The 25,900-nt window shown below is 40.0% G+C and overlaps 1 protein-coding gene across 4 annotated transcripts in view; it reads left to right on the forward strand.

Moving 5' to 3' along the window:
* Positions 1-12,656, forward strand: part of golga2 (golgin A2) — a 74,392-nt gene extending 61,736 nt beyond the window's left edge. For 3 of the 4 annotated variants that reach the window (XM_052037012.1, XM_052037015.1, XM_052037016.1), the window contains 5 exons: positions 975-1,057; positions 1,629-1,731; positions 2,745-2,851; positions 4,326-4,497; positions 9,268-12,656. In XM_052037012.1, coding sequence (XP_051892972.1) covers positions 975-1,057; positions 1,629-1,731; positions 2,745-2,851; positions 4,326-4,497; positions 9,268-9,521 — 719 coding nt within the window. In that variant the 3' untranslated portion in view covers positions 9,522-12,656. The remainder of the gene's footprint in view (positions 1-974; positions 1,058-1,628; positions 1,732-2,744; positions 2,852-4,325; positions 4,498-9,267) is intronic. The other variant, XM_052037014.1, reaches the window with a different exon arrangement.
* Positions 12,657-25,900: the final 13,244 nt, after the last annotated feature.

A 25,900-nucleotide genomic window follows, 5' to 3' on the forward strand; every position in this document is an offset into this window, starting at 1 on the left:
ATTTATAACCACTCAATTCCACAACTTTATTGCAAATGCTGGTTTACTTGCACCTGACTTGCATGCATCATTTTCTAATTAATGCTTAATATACAGCTATTTAAATCTTGCAGATTATATTTGAAACCTCTTCACCAATAGAAACAGCATAACTTATACCACCATGTTCATTGGCCATATTGGCAAATGGTTAACAATGTGCTAAGCCCGTTCTGTATTTGTAATGCCTATGATTATGAGAGAATGCAGTTTTAAGGGGAAAAAAACTGCAATTCAGTTTTTAGTCCCTTGGATTTTTCAGATTTGAGTTGAGAGAGTTGATGTGTAAAAATAGTGTCAGTATCTGGGCATAGGAAGGTAAGACTGCCAAATGTTATCTTTATGAATGTAGCCTGACTTGATGCCCTGGACGTCCAGATAACGCTGGAAACTTGGGGCTATCCGGTCAAGTGACTGGCATCAACTTTTTTGAACAAATTTCACAGCACTGCACACAGTAAATTACATCATCCTATCATGGCCATCAGGTTCACATTACATGTCCATACTACAGAAAATGTAAAATCCAGGAGCGAATGATGAGATTATTTTTACATCAATATAACACCTATAAGGGGTGGTGGAAGCTTTCAAGGGGACCTGGAGAAACGCTTGAAAGGGCTATAGGGAATGAGCTGAGTAGTTTTAATAGGCTTTTCAGATTTGTCAGGAGCATGATAATTAAATGGCGTCTGTGCTGTAAAACTCAATCACACAGTCATCCTGTGCCCAGAGTTCAGAGGGACTGGGAAAGTACTTAAAAAAGAAAAGAAGTTGGAGAGTGTGGAGGAGTTGGGACTGGCTACATTGCTGTTGTATGGAGACGGTGTGGACATAGACTCCTCCTGTGTTGTAACCTTGCTGGTGAAGCTAGGATTTACTTTGACATCAATCTCCCTGTAAGATTTTTAGGTATATTCCACTTGTCTTTTCAGGAGCTACAGAAGCAGAGAGTGATGCAGACACAGTGCCAGCAGAGGTGCATGAGGCTTTGAAAGCTGCTATGGACCAGCTGCAGGTTAGTGAATGTACATTTTATTTCCCTTTTTTTTGTCAGTACCTCTATGGCCATGCCTATAACAGTGTTGTAGGAGACGCAAGAGTCTGTGGATGCTGGAATCTGAAGCCAAAAAAAAACGCTGGAGGAATATGACTTGCATAGAATGTACAGCAGAGAAATGAGCCATGCAGTCCAGCTGGCCTCTGCTAGTCTCTGCTTCACTAGAGTCAAAAGAGGGTTGGTTATGGAGAGAATTCCATTTTTAAGGGCCTGGATATCTGAAGATACAGAACCAAATGGAGGAGTGAAGATAAGAGGATGGAATTGTAAGAGCATGGAGATCTTGGGCTTCGAGGCAAAATAGCAACAGCAGAAATGTTGGGACCAGGCCGTGAAGAGATATGAATGGAAAAATGATTTTTAATTTAAAGGCAATGATCATCTGTCAATGTCTGTGAAAGAAAATGATAAGCTAATATTTTGGAGTAACCCATCAGAGCATTTTGTTTTACTGAAACTATTAAAAGATAGGTAGGCCACTTGTTTTAGTTATGTAAGTGTTAATGTCACTACATTTTCATTTCAATAGGTTCGATTCACAACCTTGATGCAGGAGAAGGTAGATCTAAAGGAACGAGTGGAAGAGCTGGAGCATCGCTGTGTGCAGTTGTCTGGGGAAACCGATACTATAGGTATCTAACCTCATTTGAGAAAAGAAATGAAGATATTCATTTATCTGCACTGCATAATTTGAATATCTCTCCCTAGCCAATAAGAGACATTGCTTTTGAAATTATAGTTATTTATTTTCTTTGTAACTTAGTAACCTAATAAAATATATTTTCATTTTAAGTTTTATTTAAGTGAAAAATGTCCAATGGGTTATCACTACTAGTTAAACAGATTTGAATGTACTTCCTAAATTTTGGAAATTACATTTCAGTAAGTAGGGTTTATTTACATATTGCTGATTTAGGTTTTCAAATTATTTTCATTGCCATGTAACTATGGGCAGTTTGTGAAGTATTTCAGCCATTTATATGTGGCTAATTATGTAGTTATAATTTAATCATAATCCACCTCATTTGTAACATCCCACATTTTCATTTGACTAGGGAAGTTCAGAAATATTGAGGTTTATATCAACTGAACAGAGGTTTATTGTTTTATCAATGTAAACAAATGTTCTATCACGTATATTTGTTTTCTCTCATTCTAATATTCCTTATCTGCCAACCCTTAGTTCCTTGCACACTCCCTCTGTCAAGTGTGCACCCTCTCTCCCTGCGCCCATTTGCTCCCACTGTGCCCATCTGCACCCCCCCCCAGCAGGTACCCGCAGTCAGCCCACACCACTCCACACCCATTGGGAGTCACTGGGCTGCAAGACCAGATAACATGACAGATTTGCTGTTGCCTTATTGGACTTCAACAACTTAGTAAATTTTGTATGGCCCACTTTATCCATATATGCAAAATTGCAAGCTTTGAGAACACAGGACAGAAAGTGGCTGTTCAGTTAGGTGACAGCTCCATAAAAGGGCTGTCATATTAGGCCCACTCCTTTTGCCCTTTCCCTCGAACTATACACATTTTTACTCTTTTTGTTTTCCACCCACACCTTTTGGAAGTAACTGCTAATGTGTATGGAGTTTACTTCCTACAGAGGAAATTGATTCTGACTTGTGCTTCCCTTTGTCCTTAGGCGAATATATTGCACTTTACCAGAGTCAGAGAGCCATTCTTAAACAGAGGCACACAGAAAAAGAAGAGTACATCAGCAGGTTGGCTCAGGATAAGGAAGAAATGAAGGTACCTGCAGTTCCTAGAATGATGAATGCATGCTGACAATTTTATATTGATGTTAATTCTGTTAATGCATGGTGGTTAATTCAGTCACTCCTTTAAATACAGTTGATGCTTTCTGAACTCTACTAACTATGACATCTCTTTTAACCAGTTTGCTTTAAGATTTTTGATGAAGTAACTAGGGTTAAGAGGTAGATGAAAATATTGAGCCCAGTATTTTGAAGGAGCTAGGTTAATGTCATTGTGTCTCAGTAATATGAACTGTGTAGAATAGCTTAGCTCACTGAGTTATATTTCTAGATGAGATGGTGTCCGCGTTTCAATCGGTTATCTGTGGTTGCATTTGCAGTCACATTGAGGTTTGTATCAACAAGAACAAATAGTCAGGTCAGGGCTGCACAGGAACATATTTCTAATTTTGACTAATTATAAAGCTAATGGAGTTGGAAATTGGTGTTGTGGACTTGTGGGAGGCTTCCTGAAGGACTTTTGAACAAAAAAAATTGCAAAATCAATCTGCTATCTGATCCAGGTCTGTTAGATTGCTAGTTTTTCTGTGAACCACATGTTAAAGTTTCCTGGACCCATTCTAAGATTTCTTTCCCTTTCTCCCCCCTCATCACCACACTAATTTTAAAGTGAAATAATTTACTGCAAGGTACAGACAAACTAACTGTTCCTGGATTCATCTGAGCTTTTCTTCTTTTACTTTTATCCCTGCTGCCCATTGGTGAGGGTGAAGAACTTCCTGTCTGGAGGGATGCTGGCTTAATACCGCACCAGTTCTGGTTCAGAAATACCAAGTTATTTAAAAGATAAATAACTCAGAACTGTTGTGAGGAGAAGATTTGATTTTATGCCTCATTAGTCATGAAACTAGCAAGCACAAATGGCCAGGCCTGCACAGAAATAGATTATGGTTCAGCAGCCATTCAGCATCAAATGGTCCCGAGGCCTATTATGCAATGTTTCAGTTTATTTCTCTGAGGTGTCCATATTATTCATTTTGAGCTGTGGTTTGTAGGAAGCCTTAGCATTTGGGAAATTACTGTTGGAATTTGGGTGAAGTACAAATAAATCAAAGCAATGTTTAAAGTTTTGATGTAATAGTGTGAACGTGAAAGTAGTTTTTTTTTGTGTGACTTCTTGATTAGTCCTTAAGTTGTACCTACTTGAATGTGAACAAACTGGCCAAAAAAAAGTTCTAATTTTAAATCTCTACAGATGATTCATTCATATTAAATTTAACTCTAAAGCCATTTCAGAATAGTTATTACTGAGTTAGTTCAATTGAGAGCAGTTACATTCATAAGGGAAGTAAAAATAGTTCAGACCCCAGAACAGTGTATTAGAGCCATTTTTCTTACAACATAATTGCATTTATCTGTCTGAATTGATGTTAAACCTACATTTTTGTACAAAAAATGGAAAATGTGATCTGTAGAGTTTTAAAATCAAGCTGTTATTATTTTTACAGATGAAGTTGGCAGAATTACAACAGCTGGTGTTGAGGTTGGTGGGAGAAAGGAATGAATGGTACAATAAATATGTCAGTTCCACAAAGCTGTCAACGCACCCATTGGCAGATGAAGCACTGCACCAGGATTTACTGGATGAAGGATTGGAGTTAACTTCCACACGTACAGAAGGTCTGTAATGACTTGAATGAAAAATTCCTGGGAATCTGTCAGTGCAACACCCAAAAGAGGTGTTGCCCAGGCAAAAAACATCTCGTTAACATGGTGCTAACCTGTTTTTTATGCTTTTGACTTGGTTATTGCCAGTCAATAATAAGGATGGACGTTTTGTATGAGAAATTGAAGTACCCTGGCACTGTTCAATTCACCCAAATGACGTCAAGAGTGGTGTAACATGCATAATTTGACACTGGTGAGATTTTCAGCCACTTTGGTCTGAATTATAAACTGCTGGAGGGACTCAGCAGATTAGGCAGCATCTTTGGAAGGAAAGACGGTTGACATTTTGGATCTTCATCTTTCAGACCCTTCATCTCACCTCCACCCCACAGTCTCTTGTGTTTCCTTGGTCTGAATCACAGCTGATGCTGTTCTCTTACAGGAAAACATTTTAATGACACCAAAGGCTCAAACTGAGTCTTCTATAAAGTATCAGTCAGAGGCTGCACAACTCTCAGCCAAACAAAATTTGAGAAGACTGACCCAAACTGAGATCCCAGTCACCAATCAGCATACGATTTCAGTAGGTTGTTATTCAAAATTAAAGGGCCACAAAAATGCAGCAAAAAGAGAAGTGGTTTTCTGCTAATCAGGTCATAAATGAGTGGGAATGTCTGATATTAAAAAAAAAGATGATATGAAGATGCCAGGGAGTTGTCTGTTAAGACACGAGTCCTCTCTAGGAAGTCAGCACTACTGGGAGCCATGCAATGCAGCCAAATGCTCCCTTCCAGGTGTGATTGCAAAGGCCACCTTTATCAGAAATGCTACTTAAGGTTTAGCAGACAAATGCAGGTGCCTGCAGTGCTCTCAAAATCAACCTCAAAGTCACCCTCACATTCAAACTTGTCTCCAGATCCTTGCAAGCAGTTTCTGCTGCACTGCAAAAATAAAGAGCTCTACTGGGCTGGAAAAGTTGGGAATCTTCCAGTTTTGACTAAGACAACATTTGCATTCATGTTTGGAAGGGGCTTGCAGTCACATATCAAGTGTCACACAGGTGCTGATGTTTATAGAGAGCGCTTATCCCCTGCCACGACTGCACTTTGCAGGAAGAAGGCACATGGCATGCTGCAGAAACCCTTGCTAGCTCCTCTTTCCTCCCGAGAGGACTCTACATCCCCATCATTGTAACAGGCAGCCATTCCTTGCTGACAGTCCCCTAAAACTGTAATAGTGCTGGTTATATTATGGTGCAGCTCTTTGAGATCAGAGCTGAGAGAAGAGGTGTTACTAATGTGGGTGATTCAATCAAAAACAGCCACTGTTCCTCAAACAGTGGAGTTAAACAAGGAAGATCATGCAACTGGCACTAAAATATTTCATGATTTTCTTTTGAACAGGGTTAGGGAGATCGCTAACGTCTTTTTAACACTGGAAGAATGACACAGATGAATTTCTAGATCCAAGTGAATATTTGTTTTGAACAAACATTCTGAAACCTGCTAATTTGTCTTTGGTTTCAGAAATCTTAATGCAATTCAGAAGCAATAGATTGTTGGTTTTAAAATCAAGAAAATAAATAGTGAAGTTTTCCCACAATGTTTGATGGATCTCCTTCTGACTTCCTGAACTGATCTCAGCTGTCATTAATTTTGTATGGGGGGAGCAAGAGTTTACCACACTTCAGTGCAGAATCAATGCCACAGTCTTCAAAAATTAATGTTGTTTATCTGCCCCCAACATTTGCTGAATCAATGTGAAAATATTGCAGAGAATAAACCTTTACAGGTCATTTTTAGGTTGAGAGGCCATGACCAGTGAGGTGCTACAGGGAACAGTGCAGGGGCCCAGCTGTTCACACTCAAAGATTTCAATGAGGGGATCAGATGTAATATATCCAGGTTTGCTGTCTACAAATCTAGATAGCAATGTGGGCTGTGCATAGGATGCAAGGAGGCTTCAGAGTGATGCAGACGGGATCAGTGAATGGGCAAGGACATGGCTGATCTAATATATTGCAGAAAATGTGAGGTCATCTCCTTTGTCAGAAAAAAATTGAAAGGTTGAGTTTTTTTTTAAATGGTTAGAGATTGAAAGGTGTTGGTGCCCTGGGAGACCAAGGTGACTGTGCACGTGAATTACTACATGCAGATTCAGCACCCAGTTTTGAAGGCATGATGGCTTTTAATGCAAGAGGATTTGAGTCCAGGAATTGACATACCTTGCACCAATTGAACAGAATCTTGGGGAGGCAGCATCTGGAATTTTGTGTACAAGTCTATTCCCCCCAGCGAAAGAAAGATGCTTGAAGGAGTGCAGCAAAGGTTCACCAGACTGATTCCTAGGATGGCAAGTTTGTTGTATGAGAAGAGATTAAGCAGGCTTCCCTTTTACTTTCTGGAGTTAGAAGAATGAGAAGAGATTTCATTGAAGCATACAGAGTTTTGAAGGAGGTTGACTGAATAGGTGCAGGAATGATGTTTCCAGTGGCTGGGGTTAGTCTCAAACTGAGGTTCCAGGTGTAAGAAGCAATTTCTTCCCCTGGAAGTTAGTGAATCTTTAGAATTCTCTTCCCAAAAGGCTTGGTTGCTGAATATGTTCAAGCAGAGATCAATAGACTTTTGGGCATTAAGGGATATATGGTCAGTATTGGAAAGTTGTTCTGAGGTAACAGATCAACCATGATGATATGGAAAGGCTGAACAGGTGTGGTGAACTAAGTGGCCTACTCCTGTTTTCTATTTGTTCTTGTACTCATGAAATGCTTAGCATCCCGTTTTTGCCATCCGAACTAGCCCTAGACTGGAGGATAGGTAAATGGTTGATATGTACCCGGCTTAGTTCCAGGACTGCTTTTCCAGCTGGGAGGAACATAAAACCTGTCCCTTAAGGCTATTGAGCATTGGAATGAACATTGCAGCCCTCTACCCATTGCAAAGTACTAATGCTGCACTAATAAGAGGACACCCTGTAGGACTGGAAAGTTTGACAATTTTGAACAGTTTCCCCTCTGCTCCTTGATGACCAGTCCTGTGGGGCAAGAAATTTCTATTCTATAATTTACAGTTTTGAAGCACTTTGTTTGATGGGGAAATCCTTGTGTCCATAAGCGTTGACTGTGATGAGTTCTGGTTAAGTTGATCGCTTGTGACTTTCCCATAACTTTACGGGTGGAAGCACATAGTGATGAGGTCATTCAATGGTTTTTGGAGTCTGATGTGTTTTAAAACTTCTATAATTGTGGCTTGTTTGTACATATGTTTAGTGTTCCCTCTTTAGCTATGTTTATCCCCAACCCTAAGTCAGATGTTGCCATGAGGCCTTTGCTTGGAGTGACTGCTCAGCTGTTTTTTATACGTATGTTATATATTCATTCTAGGGATGTGGGCTTTGCAGGCTAAGCCAGCATTTAATTGCCCATCACAAGTTGCCCTTGAGAAGGTGGTGGTGAGCTGCTTTCTTGAACCCCTGCAGTCCTTGAGGTGTGGGTATCCTCACAATGCTGTTAGGGAGAGTGTTCCAGGATTTTGACCCAGTGACAGAGAAGGAACGGCAATATATTTCCAAGTCAGGATGATGTGTGGCTGGGAGGGCAACTTCCAGGTAGTGGTGTTCCCATGCTTTTGCTGCCCTTGTCCTTCTAGCTGGTAGCGGTCATGGGTTTGGACGGTGCTGTCTAAGGGGTGCCAGTCTGTGAGATAGCTCTCCCAATTATGGCACAAGGCCCCCAGATGTTGGTAAGGAGGATTTTACAGGGTCGACAGGGCATTTCTTTTTGCCATTGTCCTTTCCAATGCCTGGTTCGATTCCAGATGATTCATATTTTAAGATTTTCTCTAATAATAATTGTGGCAAGGGCTTTAACACAGTATTACAGCTCTTGAGAAACGTCACATACTCCTGCACCTGTTTTGTCAGTCGAGTTTATTGTCATATGCACAAGTACATGTATGCACAGGTGCAATGACAAACTTACTTGCAGCAGCATCACAGGCATGTAGCATCAGATACAAAACATTCACAAGAAGAATATAAACATAAATTGTACACAATTTTTATAAGAAAGAACACAGTTAGAACAAAAAAAAAACAAAAGAAGCATAATAAATGTAATGCTGCATAATAATCACAGTAGCCATTTATGTGTCCTAGTCATAGTAATTTGAGATTTTTTTGTTTCGGTTGTCATGTAGTGTGTTCAGGTCAGGGGTATGTGGTATTCATGTAGCAAAGCTATAAGCATTGAACTACTGCCCTGTAAATAATGGGATGTCAAGTAAGGCCCATACTCAGCTGTGATCCTTTGAAGAATATGGTGGTTAGGGTGGAAAGAGGTGGTGAGGTGTTGGGCTGCAGGAAAGCGGGATTAGATTGTAGGGAGTTCTGTAAACTCCTATGCTACTTGGTCCAGATGTTGAAAGGAGTCTTTGCATGGGTCGCCTGCCTCTTGGCTGTGAATGATTTATGGTATAGTGTCCAGGGAAGGTGCAAAAGGGCAATTTTAAGAAAAAGAGTCTTATCCTCAGTAGTGGACACCATGGAGTCGTGCCGGTTGCCTCACCTACAAGCTCTCAGCCTGTGTTGACAGCCTGAGTGATGAGGAAATCATTCACAATGTAATGTTTGCTTTGATGCAATTTGAATTACAAGATGACACTGCTTGTAGGGTTGTGAATTGGGCTCTTGCAAATACTTGTTTCTCTTCAGAATTTATAGAACCTTAGACTTAAAAAACTATGGCGTGAAAAAAATTTTGATTTGTTTTCTTTTTTTCTCTAGAACTACAAGACATCAGCTTGGCAGATGATACAGAATCTCCAGCAATTTCACTGAGCACCCATCCATCCAGCACAGTCCCTGTTCTAAAAGAAAACTTGTCCTCTGAGGACCACACTACTAAACAGATCATGCAACTTCTTGAAGAAATCCAGAACCCGCAGGCCAGACAGAGCTCATCCCTGAACTATTCCACCAGTATTCCCTTCTTTTACAGGCCTGATGAAAATGGCGAAGTGAAAATTGTAATCGTCTAGAGATGCTTTTAAGCACAGGGAATATAATATTTTGATTTTGTGGGAGAGGTTTGTAAATTGGTGGAGATTTAAATAAAAAAAGTGATAATATGGCAGAATGCGAGAAATGAGACCAGAGGCCATGGTTCTACAAAGCAACAGTGTTAATCTCGCATGTTCTCTTATAGTGGTACATCAGACAGATTGCTATAGTTCTATACTGAGTTCATGAATTTCAGTAAATAGTTGCTATGAGACCCTACAAACAATCATTTAGATTACAAAATTCTAAAAATCGTACTTAAATAATTCCCCTTCCCTGCACCTAAGATACAAATTCTTATAATTCTCAAGTAAAATAGGTAGGGTTGTCCCAATCAGTAGCCATTTGACCTGTTTGCAATTGTAGACTAATTACATTGTATCCTCAAGACTCTTTGGAAACTCAGTGCATTTCTTGTTACAACCAGAAAGCGATAGGGAATTGTGAAAATATAATAAATCTGAAATAGATTTGTCCGGCCATTTTATATATTAAGAATTTAGAAGAAAAACAGTTTATTTTTTTAAGCTGCTGAAAAAATAGTACTTTTTACTTTACAAATGCATTTTGTAGAACTATCCCAATGGCTAGCAGGTAAAAGCATTGCCATATGTGTGGAATTAATCCCATCTAGACCAAAGGCTGCCAGGTTTGATCTTGCTATTGCTGATATCAGCTAGAGAAGCCACCAGTGTTGCTGCATGTACCTCTTTGCACCTCAGTAGGGATTGGGAAGAAGAGGGAGGAAAGAATGTTCAGCCAGGATTGTTTCTTCTGATCGCTGCCAGAGGGTGTGACTACAGGGTTGTCAGGCAAAGACGGTGACTGACTTAGCCTCGGCAAAATTGTCTCCTGACTCTCATTGCCCCAGTCTCATACGTGAAGAATGCAACAACTGATGAGGTTCCAGAGGGCTATTATCACCCTTCGAACCACAGGAAGGGGAGGTGGGGGTATTATTAGGGGAAAATAAATGCATTTCTAAAGAAGGTATTGAGTTGAAGTAGAAGTCGATAACATATACTTTTCAGGAGAGCTAACAGATCTGTTTTCCTTTTCACTGTACATCCTCAGTGGTCTATAACTGAGTGCACCACAAAAATAAATTATATGCTGCATGTTTCATGCTGCAGTTTTTAAGAAAGGAACATCTAAGTTCAGAAATGTAACAGGGTTGTTAAGAATGTGCCTGAATGAGCATAGCAAGTTGAGAATGCGTATTGATAATTATTCTTTACTTTGGGACAGAACACTAAATCAATACCAACGCAATGTGGAGCCTTCATTCAAAAAAGCACCTTTTGCTTAAAGGGACTTCAACCATTTAGTCAGTACCAACGGCCAGATACCTCAACAGCAACTGCTGCTTGCTAACTGGGGCTTCTGTTTGAGCAGGTGAAATATTTGCTGCTATCCTTTTTACTCCAAACCTATCTCTAACTTGCCAATATTCAGTTTTCTTCCAGCTTTACTGAATTCTGCATCATGTGAAGAAAATATTATCCTGCAGTTTTATTTTATTGCTCTGGTTTTAATGAGGTGTAGACTAGTGAATGTAATATAAATGAGAGGAAAATACCAGTCACACACTAAACCTCAGTGATTGTATGACAGGTTTTACATATAACTGAAATGGAATGTACCCCATAAACAAATCAGTAAATAAATTCTGCAAACTCCTGAGCAGCTGGGAGTTCTGATTTCGATGGAGGATATACTTTCATTCCCTACTGCCGAACAGTTCTTTTAATTCCTCAATATTTTAATGATTCACCTTCTGGTCCTTAAGCAATTCCATTTCACCCTCTCAGTTAATTAAGTATTAGGAGAATGGAAGCACTTGGACTTCGACTGGTTACCTGCACGTGAGCAGAGTGTGGCGAAGTGATTGTATGTGGACGGATTTTGAAGTGTGTTTGGTTGCCTGTGAACGATTAAAGTGTAATGTTGTGCTATGGTTGGTTACCTATACATGGGTAGAAGGTGAAGATTTATGCGTCTGGTTAAACGTTACTGAAAGATAGAAAATATGGATTTTTTTTAAAAGTACATTCTCTTTAATAGTTGATTGTGTTTGGAAAATGATTTGGCTAAACATGGTGATATGAGGTTGGTGAGCAGGGAAGAGAGATCGAGTGCCAATTTAAATGCATGGTTTAGAAGTTACTTTGGTGAAAATATTGTCTATCTAAAGTATTCCAACAGACTGAGACTTGTGGGTGGGGGCTGTACACTGGCTATCCTTACTGCCTTGGTATGAAATACCATCACCAATTCTGTAGTTGCTTTATGCTGATCCCCAAGCTTTGGGTTTTCTACTTCATGTGAAAGTGTCACCCTGAGCCAGTGATGGATGCATGAGCTCTTCTGTGTACTACATTGAATTCAGTTTAATGGTAATCAGAGCAGTGGCTAAATTTTGAACATCTTGAGAACGAAGAATATTTAATGAAGCCTCCTTAGTTAAGGAAGTTTTCCTTAAGTCAGGATTCCAAATTTGACTGTTCATTTTTCCAGCTGATTTATTAGTTATTTTCATTTTACGAAGCTGAGTCCCCATTTCTTTTTAATAAAAACACCCCTTGGAGCACAACAGTAAATGTGATGGTGGTGTGCTATTGTTTTAATGGTTGATATTCCCAGTGGAGGTTGGGAAAAGTTGCTTTTGGTTTACTGTTGCACATTGTTGCAAAGTGAGGGAGGCAAAAGCAAAAGGCCACAAGACTCAACTTGTTTCTGGAACACAGTTATGTTCGGAGTTGCCATACTGTATAAAATAAAATTAAAGACAAAGATTGATATAAAGCCTTGCATTGCAAGGAACAAATAATTCTGTAAATAGTGTATGTGTGTAACATTTTGTAAATTCATTGCGAAGGAGAGAAGGGCAGCAATTTAATCTGTTGCTCATGATGTATATCCATAACTTGAATCTAATTAAAAGGAAGCGGGGGATATGATTTCAGTATATTGCGGTATTTATTTGGGGATGAAGAATACATTTTAAAGAATGAGACGAGAAACACATAGAAAAAAAATTGTCTGCATTATAATACTGATGTGGTCCTGTTAGACTTTCTTGTATAAATAAATTGATTCAATAAATTGCACTCACTTCTTTGTCCTGTCATAATTTTGGTTAGATTTGGTATCCTGTGTGTGCGACACTAAATTTGGTTTAATGATGAGCACAGCATAATAATTTATGTGCCGGTAACTATCCTTGTTTCAGGCTCCCTCCAGTGGCACCTGCAATCAAATGAAGACAAGTTTCAGATTTGATAACCAGGCTGCACTGTTATCTGAAATCAGCTGGGGTACCTTTGAGGGTGCTACAATTAAATAATGCTTCTGAGGAAAAGCATTGCACATCACATACATGAAAAATAACCCCACGACCGCTGTGAATAAGGACTGCATGATATGTTGAGAAGGGGGTAAAACTGAAAAGGAGGAACTTTTTGATTGCATTTAAGAAGTACTGACTTCAAGCTAAGGAAGATTAAAACACAATGTATTATAAAATGGGCAAAACAAAAAGTAACCATTTTCTTTCTTCAATCTTTTTGTTAGTTTTCAAATCAATACAGATTAATATATCAATGTTTATACATGTAATACAAAGAGATCAGGAGAACAATCATGACATGGATCATCATAAAGAACAAAGTATAAAAAAAATCTGTAGATCCAACAATCTGTTAGTGAAGGAATATAATATAAAAGAAAAAGATTTATTATAAAATATAAAAGAAAGAAAAAAAACCCAAAACAATAAGAAAAATTATAAACAATATATCAAACCAAACTAAGCGAAAGAAAAAAATTCAAAACAAAACAGAAAAAAAAACTGGACTAAAATTTGTCAATAGAAACAGAGCAATATTATGTCATCAACTCTGTTCCTCTAAGTAACCATTTCTTTGCATTTTTAAGGAGAGAAAGTAGGGTTTTCTTTGCACCTTTAAGGAGAGAGAGAGAGAGAGAGAGAGAGCATTAATTCAGGCTAATTAACCTGCAGGAGGTTTTTTCCCCTTACTTTGCATGAGAAAATGCTAATAGTTTGAAAAGGGGAGCACAGCAAATATTGCATACTCAGCAACAGAATGTGTCTTATTAGGTGGTCCCTCTGTGTTGAGGACAACTTGCTGAGGAAAGAAAAGCAGAGTTAATATTTCCAAAGGGTCTTTGATGTGAAACCATAACTCTGTTTCACTTTCCATAGATGCTGCCTGACCTGCTGAGTGTGCATAGTATTTTCTGTCTTTATTTCAGATTTCCAGCAAATGCAGTTTTTTGATTTTTAAATTGCTTCCACTCCATTTCTGTGGCATCTGAAGTGATTGGTGACACCAGTGTAGACCTGCATATTTTGCCACATATAGGATGGTAGGTAGTTAGGAGGGATGGTGGGTTAGCAGCATGGCAGATGGTGCACACCACCTTCCATTTACACTGGGTCTCTGGCTCCTGATGCATGGTTTTGGGGTTCTCAGTGGCAGCCTGACTGCTCCTGCATCTTGTCAGTGGGAATGTTGCATGTTTTTATGAAGATTTTGAGAATGTTGTTGGATCCTTTTTTCTTTCCACCCGGTATTCCCACACCATGACAGGAAATAGAGTACCTGTTTTTGAAGTCTGGTTCTGTGTAAGTGAATGATGTGGCCAGTCCAACAGAGCTGAAATAACTAATTAGTGCCTCAGTCCTGTAAGAGGATACTTGAGTTTGGTTTGCTTATCCTGCCAGTGGAGGAATTTGCAGAGATGGTGTTGATATTTCTGCAGTGCCTGAGGAGCCTGTTGAAATTAGTTCAACTCAAAAGCGTACAGGAGGGTAGGGATCAGTGCTTCCTGGTAAAAAGACTTCTGTGCCAGGTTTGAGGTCAAATACCAATTTCCTCTGATGGCGGGTAAGGTACTGGTGAAGCTCATCATTTGCATCTGCCCCTCCACTGAGGGGTGACTCCCAAGTTATGGGAATTCATCCTCTCTTTCCACTGTGGACATTTAGTGGAAGGAAATGTTGTACGGCAGGGACAGGTTGCTAGATGATCTTTGTTTTAGATGTCCTTTGTTTTGTTGCATTTCCTCCTGTGTTTCAATGGACATGTCAATGGTGACCTAGAGCTTGGACTCTGGATATGTGTACTAGAGTTGTCTACTTACTGCAACTGGACTGCTGAAATCAGGTGACCTTGGCTCTGGATTGGAAGTGGTGCAGGTTGGATAGTCTCTTATTTGTCCTGTAGATTATCTCCTCTCCAGCAGGAAGCTTGCTGGAGCTGATGTGAGCAGTGGGAGGAGATAGATTGGGGGATAAACATGGGGCAATGACTCAGCCTTGGTGCCAGTTGTAGTGTGATTAGATCTGTCGGGGGACTGGTTGGTTAGGATTGCATCTGGCATGCCCTTGTGAAGCAAATGGAAGAATTGAGGAGAATTTCCGTGAACTGCCAAATTTGAGGATGTTCTATTGTTCCTCTTATTGATGGGGTCAAAACCTTTAATGAAGTCAAGAAAGGCCACGTGCAGTAGTCATGCTGCTTCCTACATTCCCCTTAGAGTGCCATGAAGACCTTGTCCACTGTAGTTTTTGATGAATAAATCCATACTATGATTTGGGGAGCAGTATTTAGTCTCTGGGAGGTGGCAGTTGAGAAGAACACTTTTTGGCAGTTCGCAGGATATTCATCTGTAGTTAACATAATCAGATTTGTTTCCCTTCCAGAAGAGGATCATGATTATAGCGTCACTGAGATCCCCTGAGGTATCCTTCTTTACCAGATGTTGGGGATGAGGTGGTGGATTTGGGAATGCAGTTCCTCACCAAGTTTAGAACTCTAGCTAGATTCAATGCTGCTTTTCAGAATTGCAAACTTCTTATCAATGAGGAATAAAGGAAAATAATGAAGAAAAATAAGCTGCCAGCTGCTTTCTCAAGGAGGTGTGGTGGGATTTAAATGTCTTTGATTAACCAGCAGATATTTGAAATGCTACTTGAAACGCAATTGATTCCACGTTACATGCTATACCAACTCGGACATCTATTGGGGCTCCTTCGTTGTCACTGGTCTAAAATAACTGGAACCCGCAACTCAGTAGCACTGAGGTTATCCCTGCACCACGTGAGCTGGCTTTTGTGGAGTAGGCTCACCTTTACTGTCGAAGGGAGAACCAGGCCTTGGCAATGTGTACATACTGAGAGTGAAGGACAAGGAAAGCAGGTTTCATTCCCACCTATTCCGCTTCCTTTGAAGCATTATTTGATGCCACTGAATATACAACCAACATAGAATGACAGCAGTGTTCTTGCCTCATTCACATATTGCACTTGCACTGAGTAAATGCAACACAGTGCAGAAATAGAAAGGTGTCTAGAGTGGAAAAACGAATGTGAATGTTTCCTTTGATGTGCTAGACTGTTCTGATTCAACATTCCTCAATTGACAAGTGAGTCGATGTTTATCAAAATAAAAGCTTATTACTTCTGTATGATGATGATGCTTAACCTTTATTTTACACCTTCAAAGTGTAAATAGTAATATATTCCAAAACAAATTTTCTTATCTATAAATTTGTTTTTTAAAAAGGCATTTTATGTACTTGGATGAACGGCAGAATCTGATTTGCAGAATTATTGAACTTAACTCTTGGCTGAATTTATGATTGGATGTAATTGTAATCCAAGATGAACTGTGATTATGTTTAAGGGTCACCAAAAGTCTGTATAAAGCAGTTAAAACATGTAATAATTACGGGGTGGCAAGTAGCAATATTAGGTACATTATTTTAAAATTTGAATACATATATATTTAAAAATGCTAGTACTTTCATATTATCCCTCTAGACCAACTGAAAATCGGGGCTGATAGCTATGCTGACAGTACTTCAGGCAGTTGATTTGGGCTTTTTCCTAGTCTATGACTAGGAGTTTTTGATGCCTAGACTGCTTTATGTCAACCAGTTTGGATTAGGTTTGTACTTGTGCTACCAAATTTTAATCAAATTCATAGAAGCTATTGAGTTACTGAGTCTTTCTTGACAGTTATCAAAGGTCATACAATGAGAACATGAACTGATAAGTATTTATCAGTGTTGGAAGCATAATTAGCACTTTATCAGATACAAATAATTAATAGCCCAAGTTAACCAATGAAAAATGTTCTCAGGGCAGTTCAGCTGTCACATTTTTATAGAATTGATCATTGTCTTGTGATTGATATCTGTTAACAAATCTAAGCCTAAATTAATGAGCTGGAAAACTAACAGTTAAATTGCCTGTTTAATAGCGGTCTATTTGCTTGCTTTGCTGCAGTTTTACAGCCTTGTTCTTGTGAGCTGCTTTTGAAGAACTGTTATGTCACCTCTCTCTGAAAGATGATTTCGGTGGTCTTAGACATTGAATGATAAATCTAAATCTGCAAGTCTTGCAGGTTAGTCCACCTTCTGCATAATTGCAGTACTTGAAGCAACTGGCTCAAATCTCACCTCCATTCACCTTGCAGAAATTTGCATGTTGAAGTGCTACACATTTCCACCTGTATTTGGTCAGTGTGCCACAAAGCATTTTGTAATCTTCCTGTGTGAAATACACTTTTCAACTTTATACATCCTTCTACATTCATTCGAGAGAGTTCCTTGCAAAGACAAATAAAAGAATTAAAACAAGACTGAGAGCACTCAGAACGATCAGATGGCATATCCTTGATGAACAAAGAAACCTCTTCAGTTCTATTGACCTATAAAAGCCTTTAGAATTTTGACATTTCACTCTCCTTTTTAACTGCTAAATGAATGAAGAGTCAGACCTAAATTTGCCAAGTTTCTCCTTTTGCTTCTCTACTCTTCGTCAAAGAAGGATTTGCGCACGAATCCTGATATGACACGGCATCCTTGCATCTTCTCAATTATCCCTCTTGACCAACCTTAACTAGAGTTGATAAATACTCTGATAACATTTCAATGTTGGAGCTGAGTTACTGCACACCTCTCCAGGAGAAAGTATCTATCTATCTATCTATCTATCTATCTATCTATCTATCTATCTATCTATCTATCTATCTATCTATCTATCTATCTATCTATCTATCTATCTATCTATCTATCTATCTATCTATCTATCTATCTATCTATCTATCTATCTATCTATCTATCTATCTATCTATCTATCTATCTATCTATCTATCTATCTATCTATCTATCTATCTATCTATCTATCTATCTATCTATCTATCTATCTATCTATCTATCTATCTATCTATCTATCTATCTATCTATCTATCTATCTATCTATCTATCTATCTATCTATCTATCTATCTATCTATCTATCTATCTATCTATCTATCTATCTATCTATCATAAAGGAAAACAGCATAGAGGCACAACTAGTGGAGCTACTACCTCATAACTCCAGAGAGAGAAACATAGATAATGTATCAGGTCAATGATTTCTCATCAGATCTTGGACATACCTTTGTGCCCATGGCACTTAATTCCATAACTACTTCCAATAACATCCGGTGCATTTGTCTTGCCAACAAGAATGTCTGTCACCGTATCATTCATTGCTCTCTTCCACAGATCTCATCATCAGCCAGATTTTGAAATATTGTGGACCACTTAAATTAATACTCCATTTTTGCAGGCTGCTACCAATTCAGGCAGACAATGCAGCAATGTCACAAAGAAAATTGGTCAAATATTTACTTGTTTATTTCCCTTCTGACTAATCATTCTCAATGGTTAGCCCCAGTAATAACTCATTCTAGATTAGCTATTGTGTTACAAATCAGTGCTAAAATTTCAAAGCTCTTTATGGCCATTTCAGTTATATTCATATTAAGAACTGTTCAAACACTAGTTCAAAAGTCATATAAAACACTCACCATTGTATTCAAACTTCAAACATTAAATTTATTTGTATTTCAGCCAACTTCATGTCTCCCATCCTCCTAGAATCCATTCCACGTATCTCTTCATTCTCCTTATGAAATATATAAGATAATGAACATAAAATATATTTTAAAAATTTAAAAAATCCAAAGAACATAAGATGATGAGGGCAGGAGTAGGCCACTCAGCCCCTCAAGCCTGCCCCACCATCCTATATGATCATGGCTATTCCGTCTCAGTCCTTGTGTTCTTATGGACCACATACACCTCAATTCCCTGAGCTTTCAAAAACGTAACTATTTGCTCTTTAAACAACGATCCAGCCTCCACAGTCCTCCAGGATTAAGAATTACAGAGTTTCACCACCCCCTGTGGGGAGAAAAAGTTCCAGTGTGACCTCAGCATGTGTGAGACTGGATGCACACATGTCCACTCCAAAGCAGCTACCTGTTATCTCACTTATTAAGTGCTTTAGTCGTTTGGGAATGTACCCTAGTCCATTAAGGAAGTAAATTCTGTATTCATCAGAAATCTCCACCTTTACATTAAGTGATGATACTCCCAAAATGCTTGTCTCATCTTAATAGATTTCATTAGGAAGCCCATGGTCGGAGTGTCTGAGAGGGTATTAGCATGAACATTTTAAGTCTGCTTATTACATAGACAAGGATCCCACTATAACTCAAGCCATGTGGCCCAGTCTGTGCCAATTTCAAGATCTGTACTGCACTGTTAAATAATCAAACCTGGATGGAAAACTATCCGTTTCTACTGCTGGTATCTATTGTATTTGTGCTAATTGGCATTGGTGAGAAACCAAGCGGTTTCGATATTCAGTGTCTCAGGGTGTCCTGTACTATTTTTCTGCTAATTACTTATGGTGTAGTCAGTTTACTTTGTAGGTAAATAAGAGCACCAGTTATTGCACAGCAAGATCATGCAGGCGTGAGTTAATAAATCTGGTGATTAAGAGATGGATGTTAGCCTAGGCAATGATAGAATTACCCAGCACTTTGAATCACATGCCTTGATAATTTTTTTAAATTTTATCCAATAGGCATCACCTCAAACAATGTAATATGGCCTCTGAAAAGTCAAACTAGGTGACATGCTTAAGCAGTAAAAGTGGGTGAAGGGTATGACTGACTCAGGGGAAAGGGAGGGACAGGAACGTAACACAAGTTCCACTTTATATGGGTTGGTTAGTTTCCTGGGTGGGAGCCAGGATATCTGGCCTATTATTACCATTCCTTTGTTATATTTCGCTGGCAATCAAGAAACACTGAAATTGAAGATTACTCCAATGTCCAGCATATGAGCATTACACACAGTCAATGGACCACAGTGAGTTAGTTTACCCCACTAGGCTAATGGCCTTGCAAGAGGACATTTTATTGTTCCTGTTTCTATCAACCATAGTCGGAGCTCCCATGGTGATTATAATCTGGGCTGGGCTTCCAATGAATATGAGTATGATGCAACCTGGATTTTATTTTAATTTTTTTGGGGACAAATTTTCATATTAAATCAGTTGGATGTGATACCAAGGCTAAGTCAGAACGCAGACAAAATCGGAGCTCTTGTTTCGTTGAATAAGGCTTCGTCAGGCCTATTGGCAAATGGGAAATTGCAGGAGTAACAATCAAGAGGTAGGGTCAAAAAGCTTAGCCAATTGAACTTTAAATGGAAGTCTAGAGGAGGGAACTGCACTGATCCCAGACTGAAGGTATCAGTGGTTAAAGTTATCACTGGCCAGTGTATCCCTTTCTAGTCTTGCTCTGCATTCCCAGTGTACCACTGACCTGATCTGTTATTAATTAACTATTTAAAGTAGAACTGCTATTAATTCCAATGTAATAAATTCTTGATAAGCTTGAGATTCCTGGGAGCTTCAGTAGGTTGGAGATTTACAAAGGGATTTGTTGAAATGTAACTACATCACTGATCTCTGAGGCTGGGTATTTGCTATTATTACGTTGACCTCCAAAAGCACTGGATGATGTTATATTGATCTCCTTTGTCAGATGTGAAGCTAATAGAATTTCAGAATACTTATTTGTTCAAGAAAGAGTATTCGCTTTGTGAACAGCAATACTTTTCCCCTATTGCTCGATCAATTATGCCTCAGCTATTGCTGATTGTATGAACTGTAAGCAATTTGTAGCATTCTATGTTCAAAGCTTGCCAGGACAATTGTATCAAACTAAAATATAAATTCTTAGGAGTGGTGAAGAATAAACAGCAATATATTGGAAATCTGAAATGGAAACAGAATATAAATTGGTCAGCAAACAAGGAGTAAAGGAGGGTTTTATAATGTCATATATGTATCCTTGATTAAATCTGGAGCGCCCATATCCAGAACATTGATCTTACTATCTGCAGAGGGAGAATAAGAGTTCATTTGCAATATTTCTTCCTAATTCATTGCATAGGTCTCACCCCTAGTGTGTATTACTCCCCTGAAGAACAAGCCATTTCCAGCGTCTATTTTCACTGTGTTGAAATTGGCTTTCCCTGTTTTACAAACAAGAACTCTGGAACAATGCAAATGCTCACTTCCCCCTCAAGTTTCCACTTCTGCAATGGGAAAGGAAAGCTGTTGCGTTGCTTTGGATATGATTGATGTCAGCGTGGGTGTATCAGTCTCAGGTGCTGTGTATAGAATGGGAATTGATGCTGTCATTGGGAGCAGATACTTTGATGCAACTTGCCCAGCAGCAATGAAACTTGTCTTTTGGACATTTTCTACAAAATAGGAAACAGAGACAATATAATAAACAGCCAACAGTGCCAAAGGAGTAGATGACTGCCTAGATTACAGGATTATGTCACACAGCTTTCTGACTAAAAAGAGTGTTTCCACTGACACTGTTCCTTATGAAACACATGTGTTGGTTGATATTACAAGAAGAATATTAATGAGTTATTTTTAACCTTGATGATTTATCCATCCATCTATTAATTTACTTTCCAGGATATGGCTGTCACTGTCTCTTACTGACCATCCCCATCAAAGAAAGATGATAAATACCTAATTTAAGAAGAGTTATGACTCCCTCGACTATCATCACATCCCCAGTGTTTCATTATTGATCAGATATGATTGCGTTTTACAAATTTCACTTACTCCTGTTGAATCTCTTTAGCATTTAATAACCAGCTGTGGCTCAATTGGAAGAAATACTGAAAAGCTGGTGAAAGGCCAAGACAGAGTGGAAGTGGAGTGGATGTTTCCATCAGTTGGAGAGTCCAGGATCCAAGGGCACAGAATAAAGGGACGTCCCTTTAAAATTGGTATGAGGAGAAATTTTTTCAGCCAGTGGGTGGTGAATCTGTGGAATTCATTGCCACAGAGGGCTGCAGAGGCCAAGTCATTGGGCATAGTTAAGGCAGAGATTGATAGGTTCTTGATTGCTAAGGGGCCTAAGGGTTAGAGGAAGAGTGCAGCAAATGGGGTTAAAAAAACTGCCACAATTGAATGGCAGAGCAGACTCGATGGGCCGAATGGCCTAATTCTGCTCCTATATCTTATTGTTTTATGGAATGTTGCCATAGGGTCAGAAGGTCAGGTTCAGTGTAGCTCCAGAGACTTGAGCACAAGAATCTGAACCACTGGTGGAGAAAATACTTTTTTAAAATAGACTCTCATTAATATTTCAACCAGGATAATGCAGCACCCCTTCAGTCTGCACTGCATATTGTGCCGAAATTCTGCACGTGGGCTTCTGCAGCAGATAGCTGGTGGCCTTGCAGTGACCTGAGGATGTGTCTTGACACTCTTTCAATCAAAGTGACGGTTTCCTGAAGAAACACGATGATGTTGGAGGAACTCAGCAGGCCAGGCAGCATCCGTGGAGAAAAGCAGGTGGCCAACATTTCAAGTCAGGACCCTTCTTCAGGACTGAAGATAGGAAAAGGGGAAGCCCAATATATAGGAGGGAAGAGCAGAGCAGTGATAGGTGGACAAAAGAGGAGAGGCGGGGTGGGCACAGGTAGATGCAGGTAAGAGATAATGATAGGTAGGTGCGGGGGAGGAGGGGAGAGCAGATCCATGGGGGGATGGGTCCAAGGTAAGAAGAGGAAAAAAAAGAGTGAGAAAAATTTCTTACTTATGCTGGCTACTTCACCAAGGCAGCGAGAGGTATAGACAGAGTCCATGGAGGGGAGGCTGGTTTCTGTGACGTGCTGGGCTGTGTCCAAAACTCTCTGCAGTTTCTTGCAGTCCCGGGCAAGCTGCCTCTATTGCATTTGCCTCCATCGCTATCCCTGGCAGCCCATTCCAGGCACCCACCACTCTCTGTGTCAAAAAAAACCTGCCCCACACATCTCCTTTGAACTTACCCCCCTCACCTTGAATGCGTGCCCTCCAGTATTAGACTTTCCAAGCCTGCGGACAAAGATACCGGCTGTCTATTCTATCTATGCCTCTCATAATCTTACAAACCTCTATCAGGTCTCCCCTCAGCCTTCACCGCTCCAGAGAAAACAACTCAAGTTTGTCCAACCTCTCCTTATAGCACATGCCCTCTAATCCAGGCAGCATCCTGGTGAACCTCTTCTACACCCTCGCCAAAGCCCTCCACATCCTTCTTGTAATGGGGCGGCTCACCCACCACCTCCTCGATGCAGCCCAGGGATGGGAAATATATGCTGGCCTTGCCCACAGACACCAAATGGTTAAAACTGATTCCTCGTAATCTTTAGAGAAACAAAGGACTGCAGAGGCTGGAATCTAGATGAAAAACACTTTGATGTTGGAGGAACTCAGCAGGCCAGGCAGCATCCGTGGAGAAAAGCAGGCGGTCAACATTTCTTCAGGACTGAAGAAGGGTCCTGACCCGAAACATTGACTGCCTGCTTTCCTATCACCCCCCTTGTGCCCAGCCCACCTCCCCTCTTTTGTCCACCTATCACTACTCTGCTTTTCCCTCCTGTATACTGGGCTTCCCCTTTTCCTATCTTCAGTCCTGAAGAAGGGTCCTGACTCAAAACGTTGACTGCCTGCTTTTCTCCACGGATGCTGCCTGGCCTGCTGAGTTCCTCCAGCATCATCATGTTTCATCTAGATTCCAGCATCTGCAGTCCTTTGTTTCTCTGGCTTCCTGAGGAAACAAGGATGGACCATTGAGCACTTGTTAATAAAGGCTGTCTCTCTTTAAATATTAATTCATCACCTGACGTAGGTGTTGACCAAGGGCTCAGCTACCTTCCATGAAAACCAAGCCTGCTTGCTGACACACGATCAGGTCCTGTTGTACTCAGTGTAAGATGATACAACCAGACATATTGCTGTAGAGCTCATCTAACATCAGACACATCTTATGCTGTAACTCTCAACTTCAAACTTCATGGTTTTCTCTTGTCCTCCATTTTTATGGAAGATCGTGCACAAGGATTTGTCTGCACTTGTTTATTGACGTCTATATCAGCATTCCAATTCATATACGACTTTGCCACAGAAGTTCTGGCTAACAATTGTTCACGCTCAGTTGGGTAGAACCTCCCAAGCCCACCACCCATGCAGCAGGAAATTCAAGAGCAGTGGGATTGAGGGATGATGTCATTTCCATGTTCACCTCTGGGTCAGACCCCTTCTCGTGTACGGCATTGTTCCTCAATCCTTCAAAACCACTGACCATCATCACCACAAGCAGTAAAGTGCCTCCGAGAGAAAGCCAGCTACCACCACCAGTGGTCTCCTGAGGTGTGTAGTGACGGGCAAGAGCTGTGGCCCGTACTTGCACCTGCATCTTATGTACAAGCACACATCCACATCAGCTCAACCACCACCCTCAGGCACTAACAACAGACTTCAAAGCAGTAATTTGTTTCTAATTAAGTCTTTGAGTGAGCTGGATGGATGGATTGAGGCATTGGATGAGCATGTTGGTCCAGCTGTGGGGGCTGTCACTTTTACTGGTTTTTAAACATTTCACTGGGGGAATACTGGGAGTGTCCTGCAGGGGGCACTGAACTAGTGTTTGGCTGACGAGAATAGATTTGGCTAATTTTCACACACACAAATCTTGCTTTTGTAGTTTATAAGGTTTTGTTAAAATGTTACAACTATATTCGCTATGAGCTGTGGCATTTATTTGATCTCTGGGGATGTGAGATTTCACTGAAGTCCCACTCAGGTAAAAATCAAAACAGAACAATTCTGAGCTGTGTGATCATAATGTGCTTTATAGACTTTAGTTATTTTTCCATATTCTCACTGTAGGAACCTTTCACTGCACTTTTCAGGCAAATTCTTCATAGAAAAACAAAAACAGGTTATTTTAGTATAGCAAATATTCTTCATAAGACTTCTACACTGGCTGAATCAAATCTATTCCTTTCTAACTAAAACATGTTGATGCTTTTCCGTAAACTTCAGGTTTGTGATAGCTCTGGTGGAGTTGTACTGGCATGAATAATGGGTGGAATCTGTTTTTTAAATTAAGTAATCATGTTCAGGTAGCCCGCGTCGATGCTCCCGTCATGCTAGATGCAGAGGAAATCTCATCCCATTCTCCCAGTCTTGGAAGACCACAGAAGAGCAACAAATGGACAGAAGATTGTGGGCTGAAGTGCTACCTCAGTGCTAAATTCCAGCTTTGTTCCAGTGGAGACCTGAAGACCTGCTTTGGCAGTGCCATCTTTCAGATTGGACATTAGAGCTTTGGCCCTATTTGTTTTGTCATGTTGAGATCTACTGACATAACTTCCTGATGTCCTGAACCTCAGTTGTTCCTCAATCCAATTAAATGGATCATTTTCTCACTATTGTCTGCGTGAAATTCCTCTGGACAATTTAGTTCTATTTTCTACATTATAATTACTTCAGTCATTCATTTTGCAAAGTGTTCTAAAGCCACTATTTTTTCTTTCTCTTTCAACCAGCGATTAATTTGTCCATCAGTGCCAGATTAAGGAGAATTTTGTGCAGTAGACACGTTAGATATGGGGTGGAGTTTGTCCAAACTGATTAACCTTATGAATGGAGCCAATTCATCCTAGCAATCTAAGAAGAAGCCAGGTCCTTAAGGTGTAAAGGTAGAAGAATGCTGAACGTCCATGTGGAGTCCCTCAATCTTCTACTTTCCTCGCATACCTAAGGCATGCTCCATGAGGTGGAGCAACTGCCAACATTTCAGGCAAGTTGGTATTAGATATGTATTAACCTGGAGAATAAAATTCTATCTACAGCAAACTCAACTTCTACACTTCTCACTGTCTACATTTTAACTGTCTACACTTCTGGCTGCCTCAGTAAAGCAGCCAACGTAACCAAAGACCCCACCCACCCTGGACATTCTGTCTTCTACCCCTTCCCATCCGGCAGAAGGTACAAAAGCCTGAAAGCTCGTACCGCCATTCTCAAGGATAGCTTCTATCCCGCTGTTATAAGACTATTGAACAGACCTCTTGTAAGATAAGATGGACCCTTGACCTCACAAGCTACCTCATCATGGCCTT

This window comes from Pristis pectinata, chromosome 23, assembly GCF_009764475.1.
Source record: "Pristis pectinata isolate sPriPec2 chromosome 23, sPriPec2.1.pri, whole genome shotgun sequence".
NCBI lineage: Eukaryota > Metazoa > Chordata > Chondrichthyes > Rhinopristiformes > Pristidae > Pristis > Pristis pectinata.